The 13,084-nt window shown below is 42.3% G+C and overlaps 2 protein-coding genes across 5 annotated transcripts in view; both read left to right on the forward strand.

Annotated features, from left to right (window-relative positions):
• mid2 (midline 2) overlaps positions 1-6,215 on the forward strand; it is a 127,889-nt gene extending 121,674 nt beyond the window's left edge. For all 3 annotated transcript variants that reach the window (XM_086221707.1, XM_086221706.1, XM_086221708.1), the window contains 2 exons: positions 4,736-4,943; positions 5,299-6,215. In XM_086221707.1, coding sequence (XP_086077833.1) covers positions 4,736-4,943; positions 5,299-5,722 — 632 coding nt within the window. In that variant the 3' untranslated portion in view covers positions 5,723-6,215. The remainder of the gene's footprint in view (positions 1-4,735; positions 4,944-5,298) is intronic.
• A 5,013-nt stretch (positions 6,216-11,228) lies between these two features.
• The window catches only part of pmt (phosphoethanolamine methyltransferase), a 29,126-nt gene continuing 27,270 nt past the window's right edge, over positions 11,229-13,084 (forward strand). For both annotated transcript variants that reach the window (XM_086221717.1, XM_086221714.1), the window contains exon 1: positions 11,229-11,436. The gene's annotated coding sequence lies outside the window, so the exon portion shown is untranslated. The remainder of the gene's footprint in view (positions 11,437-13,084) is intronic.

Genomic DNA, 13,084 nt, shown 5'->3' on the forward strand with positions numbered 1-13,084 from the left:
CGTGCGTGTGTTTGTGCGTGTGTTTGTGCGTGCGTGCGTGTTTTTCAGATCTGTCCAAAGCCACTTACATCCAGACTAAAAATATCATATGTCAAGGTGCCCCAGGGGTCTTCATACAAATTGACTTCCTCTTAAAAAAACGGCAATAATATTTACCCAGCATGCATCTGTGATGACAGCCTTCAAGCTCACGCACACACAGCCCTTCAACTAAACAGTAGACCGTGCAGAGGACTGGAGAGGAGGGGAGATGGAATGATGAAGTTGATTATAAGGTGATGAGGAGGGACAGCAGAGAAGAAGAAAAAGAGAAAGAGAACGACACCCTGGACAGGTAGAGAGAGTTAAACACCATTATTTTGGGGCCACAAATCATAACCTGTTCCCACAATTTGAAAGTGGTTACCTTCTCTAAAAGTAGAATATTTCTCACAAAAATTCAGCTATTCTTTTCTTTAAATCTATAATTTTACCGCCAAGATGGCTGAATGTCCACTGTGGCACTGCTTTAGTTTCAGCTGTGTATCGATGGTGTCAGCAGCAGCTGTCTAACATCATGATACTGAACTCACAGACTTGGTGCAGTAAGACAACCTGATCAGCGTTTCTCATTCGCAGAATGAGCTCCCGACACTTAAAACGTTCCATACGGCCCCGAAGGATACACAGTAAGAAAGCTGCGTCAGTTGGAATTTGAGATATATTTCATCTTTTAGGTGACTTGTCATTGGTGCACAAATGAAAACACATCAGCTTTTGAGATTTGACATTAGAGGCAACATAATATCACTTGGGGGGGGGGGTGAAGATGTACTTTTTTTTTCTCACTCTCATGCCTCGATAAAAACTTCTCACCGGCTTTCAGAAGACTACGTTGAGATAAATCAGAGACTACTGCTTAGCTTTGCCTCGTGATACACGGGATAATTTGATTTATTTGATATGAAACATATAAACTCACATTTCCCTGAAAATCCGCTGCCTCGCACAGTAACATATTTCTTTGATCCCATCAGTTTGAATATATTTTTCCATGAGATTTATGTCGGAGCACATACAAATGGAGCAATAATCAGTTAGAGGATGAGAGACACGCAACTGTGCATTTTAATGACATGCAATAATTTGCAGGTCCAAGCGAGATGCAGAAACATGTCACAAGAATCGGACTGTGTTCGACCACTGATGTGCCAAGCTCACCGATGCTGCAGTTTCTACTGCAGTAATTTTTAAGTGAAGCAGTAAACTGAATTCTTTACAGAAGCACTTGAATGGATTCTCAGCAAAAACCGAAGCCAGGAATAAAAGAGCTATGGGTGAAATTGACTGAACTGAAATGAGGCCAATTGCCCAGATGACATCCATGACCCAGTGAAAGTTGGAACAAAATTGTGTGTTTTTTTGTTGTTGTTTTTTATAAGTACACCAACAACTGTGTCCCTTTTTTATTTTGCACCCCTTTTTTTTTTTCCTCGATTCAGGTTCTTTTTTGTGTTATACAAGTTTCTGTTGAAGTCTTCACAATGAGCTGTCTCAAGGCAGTCTGACAGAGGGCTGTTATCACCTCCGTAGACAGTTGGAAACATCTCTAATTACTACATTATTATAACAGAATGGAAGCAGACTAATCACAGACACCGCAGAGGAACCGAGACTGAGGGACTTTCTGTTCCATCATCCTGTCCTGTCGGTCTTTTATGTGATACAGAATATAAAAACACAGGAGCGTGTGTATCATCTGATGCCAACACACACAGATTTATTCCTTGTATGTGTATCTATCAATGAGCCTCAGTGGTACCTTCCACCATCAGTGAGCTCTCAACTTACTTTGCAAGCAGACACTGGAAATCCATACTTACATAATTACAGTGTGATAATTAAAGCAATACTTAAAGCGTAAAAAAGTATATTTTGCCTTTCAAATACTCAAACGGGTGTCTTGAGCTCAGGAAGTTGTTTTATGCATCACCTCTTTGTGACTCCAGAATGCAGAGAAAGCCAGCCATGTACATTTAGCTTGAGGCTTGACTGATGACTAACAACAACAAAACCACCAAAAAAACTTCTTAAGAACTCTCAAGCACATCATACGGTACAATCTATGCCTTCTTTATCCAGCCGTATGCCCGTTAATTAACAAACACTTTTATGTTAAGCTGAAAACAAACTAAAATGTCCAGTTTCCGGTTTGGTTTGATTTTGCTCACGCACATTTGTCCACAGTAGCGCTGAACTTGAAGAATTGTTGTTGGTGCTGTTGCTGTTGTTGTTGTTGTTTTTTTAGATCAAATCAAAGTGTTTGTTGGTTATTGAGTGCACAGCTGAATAAAGAGGTGAATTATGCAGGATGATTGGCTTGAGAGTGTTTTTAAAACAGACATTTTTGGACAGTTTTACTGTCGCCATTAGCTTTGAGCTAAACACATGTAGTTAGCGCGTTCTGCTCTCTGGAGTCACAGAGAAATGATGCAGGACACAGAGACATGCACGGAGACAGCAGGGTTTCCAGCCCTGTTATTCTGTCAGTGATTGCGCACCTTAGAAAGACTACTGTATGTGTGTCTTTAAAAACAAAGTTAGGAGTAATGTTAACCTTCAGCATAACACTGCTGTGTTTGTACAATACTGTTTGCAGCTTCACTCTTTTCTGACTGCAATAGTTTTTCACTAGCGATGCTATTTTATTCGCCAGGGGGTGCAGTAGCATCCACACAGGCTATGACTCCTCAAGCATGACGCTCCAACAATTATTCAACTAAGATCTACAAGGGATGAAAATGACTAAAATGTGACTAAAACTACTGTAAATGCATTTTCGTCTATTAAGTTTAAATCTAAATTTGGTATCAAAATGAACAGTGGTCAGCTTGCTCTCTAGCGTCACATGTGTCTTTCCCTCCCCATCCTCTCAGGAGTCATCCCCTGGAAAGGCATGACAGAGCCCCAGTGTTTGGAAATGGCTGCGCTGGCAGCGATAAGCAGTTCAAAGAAGAGAGCGCATTAATGTAATTGGCTGCCAGCAGCACATTGGCCTCTTCGTCTCATATCCACATGCGGTAACACACACTCACCACGCGGATTATTGGAGGGGAGTGTGTGAGAGAGAGAGAGAGTGAGAATGAGAGAATGGGGGAAGAGAGATGAAGGGAAGGACACATGGAGAGAGCAGAAGAGTTGGGGTCCTCATTGTGTCGCTCATTAAGCCGTGGGAGGCTCAGGGAGGCTGTGAGATGAGATGAGAGGTGTCAGAGTTAAATGTCAGGTCTGGAAGGGACATGGCTGACCTCCAGGAAGCCTGCACACACACGCATGCGTGCACGCGCACACACAAACACACACACATTGACTCTGCTGAATCTTCAGCCTCCTATTATCCCCTCAGCTCCTCCTCACTCCTCAACTCCTCTCTCCCACTGTCACTCATCTAATCCCCCCCCTTCTCTTTTCCCTACCATTACACTCAAATCACCGGTGTCATTGCAAATTGAATTGTTGCAACCTGATAGCAGCATTTCCACAAAATAGCCCCGTCCAAACCTACTGCAGTGTAAGTGAACACTGTTTCCTTCAGCTAATTTCCAAGTCTGTGTGATGGTAGGCTCAGAGGAGAATGCCGGGTGGCTTCCTCCTCTGTTATGAAATGTTTTCACCAAAGGCTGTGCGAGCCTTTGAAGTTTAGACTCTCGCCCTTGTATTTCAAACATTCTCCTCTTCTGTCTCTCCCAGAGTTCTCTCCAAGCGTTTCTCACCCCACTTTCTATTTATTTTTCTCTTTTGCCGCTGCTCCAAGTTAAAATCTTCCCATTTTAATTCTTATTCTCAGCTCTTGTTCTGCCCCCCCCCACAATATTGAGAGATCATGACACAAGATGTGAAGGAGACAGCAGCCGGTACTTAGACATACAATTAAACTTGGAGTTGTTGAAAGGCTTTGCTAATTTGTTTCACAGTAATTTTTAATTTATTGGAACAGTAGCTGTAAATAAATTAGGATGCGTTTCAGGCAGTCGGTAGCCTCAGTCTCGAACAAGTGGCATTATTAATTCAAGCAGCAGTAATCGATATTTCCATGGCAGCAATGACTGACACTTAGAGTGACAAACCCACAGAGAATTATCTTCTATGCATCTCATCTGCTCTGTGTGTTTAGCCTCACTCAGCTTGTTCCTTGTGTCTTAAGCATTTTGGTTGAGTCAGATTGCAGCATTAAAAAAATACTGTAGAATTTTAGATGTAATTTTTCTCCATATCTGTGCTACTGTAGGTCTTATATCCTTTTCCCACTGGGCACCCCTACAGTATGTACATGTTTTTGTGTCAAACCTGCTTCACCATTAGGAGTATACAGTGAGTTGCCTTTTTTTCCCCTGGTTTATCATGAGCGACCTCAAGAACACAGTCGTCGCACTGGAAGTAATATAAATGTTTCAAAATAGCATCTGAGTGTAGCGCCTAGGGCTTGTGTGCACACTTTGTTAGCACGCCGCTGCTCCAACGTGGATGGTTCAGATTTGTGGCCGAGATGACATAAACGTCTTGGAAGCTACTGGCGGAGGAGATGTAATTTCATTTCTTGCGTGTATATTGTTCATAGCAGAGCCACAACCACTCGTTCAATACGGCACCAAGATTGGAAGTGGGCCGCGAATTACCCCATTCACCTGGGATTGGTTTCTATCAATGCCAGTCTGAGCTGAAGTTGTTAGACACCCGGCGTTCTGTCTCCTCACAGGTCAACCCTTCAAGTTGGACCCAAAAACAGCCCACAAGAAGCTGCGTTTGTCCAATGACTGCCTGACCATGGAGAAGGACGAGAGCTCGCTGAAGAAGAGCCACACCCCGGAGCGTTTCAGCGGCACGGGCTCCTACGGCGCTGCTGGTAATGTGTTCATTGACAGTGGGTGCCACTACTGGGAGGTGCTGCTGGGAGCCTCCACATGGTGAGAAAAGATGTACACACAAATACACACATGCATGTGAAAGCTTTATATAAGCCTGCGAGGAGGCTCTGTAAACTGAAATATCTTTCTTTTGGGAGTTTAAATCTAGGTTGTTATGCAAGACCTCACACACAACAGACACACACTTGCCACACACAGTGTATACTCTTATCCTAATTATATTCTTTTCACTAATTGGCTCTGAAGTAGACCTCTTCAAGCAGGAAAGACCCGAAGGGCCCATGCCTATCTTGTGTGTCCTCAGCATGAGTTAGTTTGACTGTGCAAGTAAAGTCATTAAGGAGGACACCAGTTTCAGATCACTAATGCGTTCCAAAATGTTCTTCCCCTGCAGGTATGCTGTCGGCGTGGCTTATAAATCAGCCCCCAAAAATGAATGGAGTGGCAAGAACTCATCCTCATGGGTGTTCTCACGCTGCAACAACAACTTTATGGTGCGTCATGATGGCAAGGAAATGCTGGTGGAGGCAAGCCTGCAGCTGAGGCGACTTGGGGTCCTGCTGGACTACGACAACAACTCCCTGTCCTTCTATGACGCCATGAACTCCCAGCACATTCACACCTACGAAGTCTCCTTCCTCCTGCCAGTTGTACCCACTTTCATGATCTGGAACAAGTCCGTCATGATTCTCTCAGGGCTACCTGTCCCAGATTTTGTTGACGGCATGTCTCTGGATCATCAAGAGCAGCAACAGCAGCAGATGGGCTTGTGCCGACAGGAGTCGCCATACTTGACTGGGATGAAGACTTGCCACTGAGAGAAAGCCCAGTGACAGCCTGGCAGGGTCCACGCAATACAGTACACAATAGTTGGGAGCTGAGAGAATTTGACAGTGTGACTGGGTTCTGCTCTATCATCTGCATCACGAGTGGACTAGTTACTTTCTTATGGATCTATCAAGTGTTGGAAATATGCACACCAGTCTGGGAAATTCCAGTCCTATTAGTTTGTAGCCATCCAATACTTTGCTTATTCATCAGCGAATGGGAACAAGGTCTCTTGACCGTCGAATATCAGGAGACCCAAAATTAATGTAATGCCCTGGAAACCCTTTGGTCTGTCATTGGGCAGGCCTGAGATTTCTTGAATATTAGTTAATTCCCCCCCAATTTGACTCTAGGCAGAAGACCAAGGAGGGAGTGTTCCCTCATCAGCCGTTGACGTCAACGTACGACACATGAACAGTGAGATTACATCACGTCTCACCTGCATTTAATGAAAATATGAAACGCAGTGCTAGAAACTAAAAACATGGCCTTAATGCAGTTGAGTGTTTATATTTGTTCAGTTCTGATGAAACATTCATTTTACTTTTTGGCACCCATTTTTTTCACATTTGTGTCACGTCAACTTAATGTGACAAAGGGATTTGATGAGAATTATAAATCAGATGTACACGCGCTATCATGCAACCCTCTATGTGAACCAGATCTCCCATCTTGCGTGGGCAAATGTATGCTATACGCGGATGATGGTGCGATATCAACATTTACATGGTCTGTCGTATTCTAGTGCTAACCTGATTAAGGCACAACTCTAAATAAGACACTGCCATGTAAACAGTATCTCATCCCAAATAAGAGTCAAATATTCAGAGTAAGAATCATTTAAATGTGAACTGTTTCACTCCTGGTCTCATTGTTGAAGTAGACGACACCTATTTTCACAACACTTAGCAACACATTCAGCAGTCAAATAGCTTGAGCTTCGGCAATTGTTCAACGGTTTATTTGCACTTGTTCACAACAGAAAAGTTGTTAATAAGTAGTACCAACATTTTTCATAGCATATAACTGAGATTATGGAGATTAAAAAAATATATAAACTTGTTTATGCAATCGAGAAACCTCTCCATGCTCAACAGAAAATTCTTAGTGCTCACCAGAGACATTGTCGTGCTCGACAGAAACTTCAGCGTGTTCACCAGAAGCATCCCCATGCTCACCAAACACTTCCTTGTGCTCACCAGAAACTTCCTTGTGCTTACCAGAAACTTCCTTGTGCTTACCAAAAACATCCCAGTGCTCACCAGAGACGTTATCGTACTCATTTGGAAATGCCGTGTTAACACACAAAACTTCCTTATGCTCACCAGAAACTTCCTTGCGTTCACCGGAAACTTCCTTGCGTTCACCGGAAACTTCCTTTTGCTCACCAGAAACTTCCTTTTGCTCACCAAAAACGTCCTTGTGCTCACTAGAACTTTTCTTGAGCTCACCAACTAGTTTCTGGAGAGCACAAGAACATTTCTGGAGAGCTTTAGAAACTTGATTTTATTACACTTTCGTCCATGTCTGCCCGGAGGCTTTGTAGCAAGCTAAAAGGTTAATCAAGAATCAGAAGACTGCCATCCATGTCAATGTCATCACTGTTCATGTGTTGTACTTTCAGTAGCTGTAAGTGACAGTCTTTTCCTTGCTCCTTCTCCTAGACTGGACCCAACTAACCTATTTGTTCTGGCATCTAACAGCTTTCAGGCTTCCGGAAAGTTTCTCCCAGATATGATCAAGGTCACGGGGGGGTAGACTTGCATCATGTGACTACTCAACTTGTATAATAAGAGGTTTATTGAATATTGAAAGACGAAAGTGTTATTTATGACAACAAAAAGATGGTTTACTTTTATGATTAATCTCGACATATTCATGATGCACTTTTTGATTAACACTATTTCCCCCTCTATGAGTATTAAAGATGGCGGGGCTGAGCGCAAAGGCAGTAATGGGAAGGGAAAGTAACAACAAGCACTACTACTACTGCTGGCTGTGTTCACTCCTCAGAAAATAAGCTATTTTCACTTTGCTTTTGAGCACAACCAGTGACTTTCCCTCCCCGTTTGCTCTTTTCGACAGTTGAATCAGTCTTGTTCAAGAAAGGATATGATGATTCTATTCTGACTTTTATCACAACTAAATGATGATAAATTAGTAGCTGTTTTAAAAAAAAAAAAGAGATAACTCTGTTCTTGACTATTCAGGGAAGGAGGGAGTTGACACTTTAACTTTCTGTCTGTTTCAATGTCATGGCATGATTGTGTTTTCCTCTGTAATATGTTAACACGCACACACACACACACACACACACAAATATCATGTTTTGTTTAGGTTGGCCTTGTCGTGATAAATGCATGATACATCGTAGGCTGCCACACTGGCTCACTGGGTAACTTTAAGTAGATTTATCACCACATACATCAGACACACCTGCACTTTGGCTCACAGCACACTGATCTCATCTCAACCGTCAATTTTCCAAAAACAAGTGTAGCTGCGTTGATTGTTTGCGTATGAAAGGGCCGGAGGGAGGTTTGAGAGAAGAAACCTTGAGTGGGTGGGGATTTCTCTCTGGTTTGATATCCAGGTAGCAGCTCTGACTCAGACAATCAAATATGTAACATAGATTATGAAGAGTCTGTGTAGCATGAAACATTGAGGAAGGAGTGTTTCAAAGTTACACTGGGGGAGGTTTTTGACATTTTATATACCATCTTGTTAGATTTGACATCCCCAATACGGTTTAGGTCATTTTTCACTCTCTTCAAGGATCAGCAGCATTTATAGTTGCAGCTAAGATCCAGCTCTGCTAAACTCTCAGCTATTAGACAAAGTACTGGAACTATCACATGTTGTGGCCCACCAGTGTACATTTCAACCGACGGCGTCCATTTTTGGCGACACTACAGTTATTAAAAGCAACGCATTGTGGAAATATTTTGGAAAGCTGTGACATTTGTTCCGTCAGGGAGATTAGTGAACATTACCTGATATCCACTAACCTTTCTGAATAATGTCAGTCACAAGCTCCAAACAACCACGCGTTGATTTGTGATCCGGACTGACAACCTCAACTCATCTGTGCAAGTGTGCTCGGCTGGGTCACTGCATGATTACGTGACCTTGCAGCAGGTTCATAAGTCTTTTTCCTTATCTTTACGATGGGGGTCGCTTATCTTGTGTCTTTATTTTTTTTAAATTTTGTGTTGGTTTGGTTTTGTTTTTTTTATTTTGCAAAAAATAAACCATGACAAGAACACTTGACACAAAATGTTCATTGCCATGCATATCGGATAGTTTGCAGTGCTATTTCTTTCTATTCTGTGTCACAAGTCCATGCAGTAAAATATATACGGTGAATGATTTTCAGTAGCTACCAACTCCTTGTAGTGCAGTGTAAAACCTTAGAGACAATGCAATAGATTCTCCTTTTTGATTTTCTCTTTGTGTACTTTGAGACATTGGGTTTTTTTTGTTTTGTTTTTTTTTTACAACAGAAACACACTCCTCTTTTGGCATCTGGACAGCACAAAAAGAGCAACATTGCATTCATGCAAGACGTTCTGTTTCCATAGATATCACAGAGGTAATTTTAGCCAGAGAGGAATGTAAATCATAGGGGGAAATATATATTATATACAGTTGTATATTATACAAAATATATATGAACCAATGTTATTTATGTGAATTTAAGTCAAATTAAAAGTCTGATCCCAAATGTGTTTGAGTCTTACCTCAGTTACGCTTTCTTGTTCTTCAAGAATATATATCTATATTAAAAAAATCACTCGTATCAGTTTGTTCTGGGCAAGAAAGAAAGAAATTTCAGTTTCAACAACTCTTAAGAGGCTATTATAACAGACTTGCTGCATTATTCTCCTTTAGGGAGGCATGCCATGCATTCACAGTGCTTCCAGACTCTGGTGTGTAATTTGGACACTAATTTCAAATGCAGCCTAAAGCTCTCAAAGGGTCTGAGCCTTGGACACGGTGCCAGGCTGGCAGGTCATTCAGAGCTCAGAGTGAGGTTAGTAGGACTCTACCCTCTCAGGCCTCATCTGCCATGACTGGCACCAGTGTCTCATTATGACAACATAGCGCATGAGTCCCATCACTGCCTCCAAGCAGGGTAAACACACACACACACAAAACCCCCAAACCATGACCAATATGCTCACTTATTATTTCCTGTTAGTGTGAACAGTTCTTATTATGAAATATGGGAAATAAATGAATTTTATCCAGTAGAAATAGCATAAAGAAGTGTTAAACAAAAACAAAAGTGAAAAACAAAAAAAGAACGGCTTGACATGTATGATGCGTATTATTCAGTTAGTCTTGCCATTTTTCTGTGCCCTTAAGCAATGGACAGAAACGGTATTAGCTGCAAGGGTGTTTGCAAGTCTTTGTTGTTGTTGTTGTGTCTTTCTGACCTGCACTGCTGCCCCCTCTGAGGAGATGAATTATCTCCCTCAGGGGTCAATATGGGATCAGAAGCTGTGACCTCAGATAGTTCAGATGGAAACATTGCAAACATCTTACCCACAGCAACAAAAGGGATTTATTTCCCGGTGAGAGTTGTTAGAGCAAACTGGAGCAAGTCTGGGGACAGTTCAAGTGAGAGATAAAAATCGATTCCAAGCTGAGTGTGATCATGTCCCTTGTAAAATTAACATTTGTTTCAATCTATTGAATATAATTGAAATGTATTAAATAGAAGTAATAGACATGCACTCTCATCAGACCTCAAATGATTCAAAGGAAATGAGTTATGTTCATTTTGGTCGAGGTTTTAGGTCAGGCATCAAAATGTGGTTGAATGACCCTGATTTTCAATCACAGCTGCCTCGTCTCTCACACTGCCGTCGAGACTTTACGTCCTCCCTCCAAGATCTCAAGCTTCTGGGCTTTGTTTGATGGCTTGTGGCAGTTCTGATCACGTCTCAGAGGTTTTTACTGGGGTCAGATCTGGAGATTGGGCGGGTCATGACGGGGTGATCTAGTGGTCATCCATCCGCACATGTTCTCATCTCACAACATCAAAACGACAACGCTCATCAAATAGACCCGCCGACTATCTCCCCATGCATCCTCAGCCTTTGGCGTCTGTGTGTGTGAGATCCATCAGGCTTTCAACTATTGAAATAATAAATAAAAAATAGACACTCAGCTGTTGATGTCTATATGTAGCAAGAAGGTCCTAAGAGGTTGGTGGAGGTGGTGGAAGGATCTCACAAACGCTACATGTAGCAGTGGGAGAGGAGTTCTTTCATTACTGTTTACAAACACAGGTATCTACTTCTCTTTTTTTCCTTTTCATATTTATATTTATATATCCTGTTTGTAGATGTTGAGATAAAATGTAAGGATTCAGTAGAGTATTTGGGGTGGGGGTGGGGGGGTGCTTATTACAGACCAAACAACTGCCCCCTTTTCTCTCAGCGCTGATTAATCAATGACGTCACGTGATTAAAGAAATGGCGGCGTAAGCAACTACCGAAGCGGATAGCGGGTCGTTTTCGGTGCCAAAAGAAGTGATTAAAACTCACAAAAGATGATATTAAAGTCTTTATGGATTATGGATAGTACTCGTAAAAGGCAGCGGAACTGCAGAGTGGATTCTAAAGCCCCTGAAATGGAAGAATTCGCCCCGGAGAGAATGGCGCAACAGTCAGCTGTTAGGAGCCGAGTGAGTGAGGTAATCATTGCTAAATAAAGCTGTCAGCGCACACCTCAAACCTCAGAGGGTTTACATGTGCAGAACCACTGAACAACCGGTCAGAAACGCTCCAAAGATGCACATACGACACTTGGCGGCTTCACCCAAGGGTGTCCCGCTAAAACACGAGAAATCCGTCCCAAATCGGTCGTTTCTTTTTAATTGTTTTCTATTTTCGCCAGATGCAAACGAGATTGAGTTGTCGAGTTCTCGATTGTGTCTCATAAAACTGAGCCATGAGAGACAAGAGTCCTCATTAGCATATAAAAACTCTTCCCCAAATTCACGTGAATTCTAAAGTTCCACTCTTCGAAATCCGTTTAAGAGGCTAATGTGTAATCTGTCATTGGGAAGGTAGGATCTCTCCCAGAAGAATTCATGTAATCCCTTTTGTTGGGATTATGTGTGCATCCATCAGGTCATATTTAGGTAACAATTTTGTTAGAGGACAGATGCTTGACAAATTAGGCTAATTAGTCCTCAAGATTTTGTCTCTACATGCATCAATAAAAATACCGTAATCATCAACAAAACAAAAAAATTTAATTTCATGAATAATAGTTCATAAAAAGGAAATACAATGATACTTCACCCACCCCACCCCCCAAAAATTATAGTATATTTGGTCTTTTAAGTACTCAGATGTGCACTGACAAGGATGTTTTTTCCATCCATCTTCACGAGGACTTAAAAAAAACAGCGTTGGTTTGGGTGAGCTATCGCTTTAAGGCCTCACCCTCCAATCAGAGTCGCTCGTATCCAGCAGGGCGAGACAAAGTAACCACCAATCAGAAGACGCAGTAAATAATCAAAGTATGAGAATCTTGATCCCTTTCCTCCTAATATTCACCCCCCCCCCCCCCGTGATTACCCACAAACACACACACACACACACACACGCCGTTCCCGCCCACCTAAAAACCAAGTAGGGCGAAAACGCTGCCATCATCTGAACCGAGCTTGTGAAATAAAGATGAATTACCGTCCTTCTGTACTGACTTGTCTTACTCCGCCCATTCTCTGCAGAGCTGTGACACACTTAAAAAAGGAGAACGCTTTCATGTGGCTTCTTAAAAATAAATCCCCGAGTTTAGTCTACCGTCCTATGACTCAGTCAAATTAATATTAAAGTGAGGGAATTCTGAGGAGCATTCCTTTCGTATGGACGAATGATGGCGGAGAAACAAAGAGAAGTAAAAAGAGAATGACTAAGTAGAAGACAACTAAGGCAGAGTAAGAGGCCGATCGCTACTCTCGCAAACTGAAGTGAGAAATAAATAACTGTCATCTTAAAGTTGTCCATGTATTAAAGGAGGGTTTTCTGCAAAGTTGAACGACATTTATGGCCTCTGTTTTCTCGGTAAAGACGTTTGTTTTGGATGGATGATGCCAAGTGTCTGGGTCTGGGGTTTCTGCTCCTCTCTGGTCATCTGGGGTAAAAGATGCAGCCTCCATAATTTAGCTTGTAACTCCTCAGGGCAGTAGCTAACTGGTGCGACACGCCCGCGTCTCAGTCGTGTCAGGGTCGGTCTTGGCCATCTGGTTGTGTGCCACGCTAATTAGCAGTGGCGACCCCCAGTTCCTCCCCTGTCATCAGAGTAGAAGATTTTGATGGTTTGCCCGCCTT

Source organism: Aulostomus chinensis, chromosome 13 (assembly GCF_037954235.1).
Source record: "Aulostomus chinensis isolate RoL2024-O1b breed Wild chromosome 13, RoL_Achi_v1.0, whole genome shotgun sequence".
Taxonomy (NCBI): domain Eukaryota; kingdom Metazoa; phylum Chordata; class Actinopteri; order Syngnathiformes; family Aulostomidae; genus Aulostomus; species Aulostomus chinensis.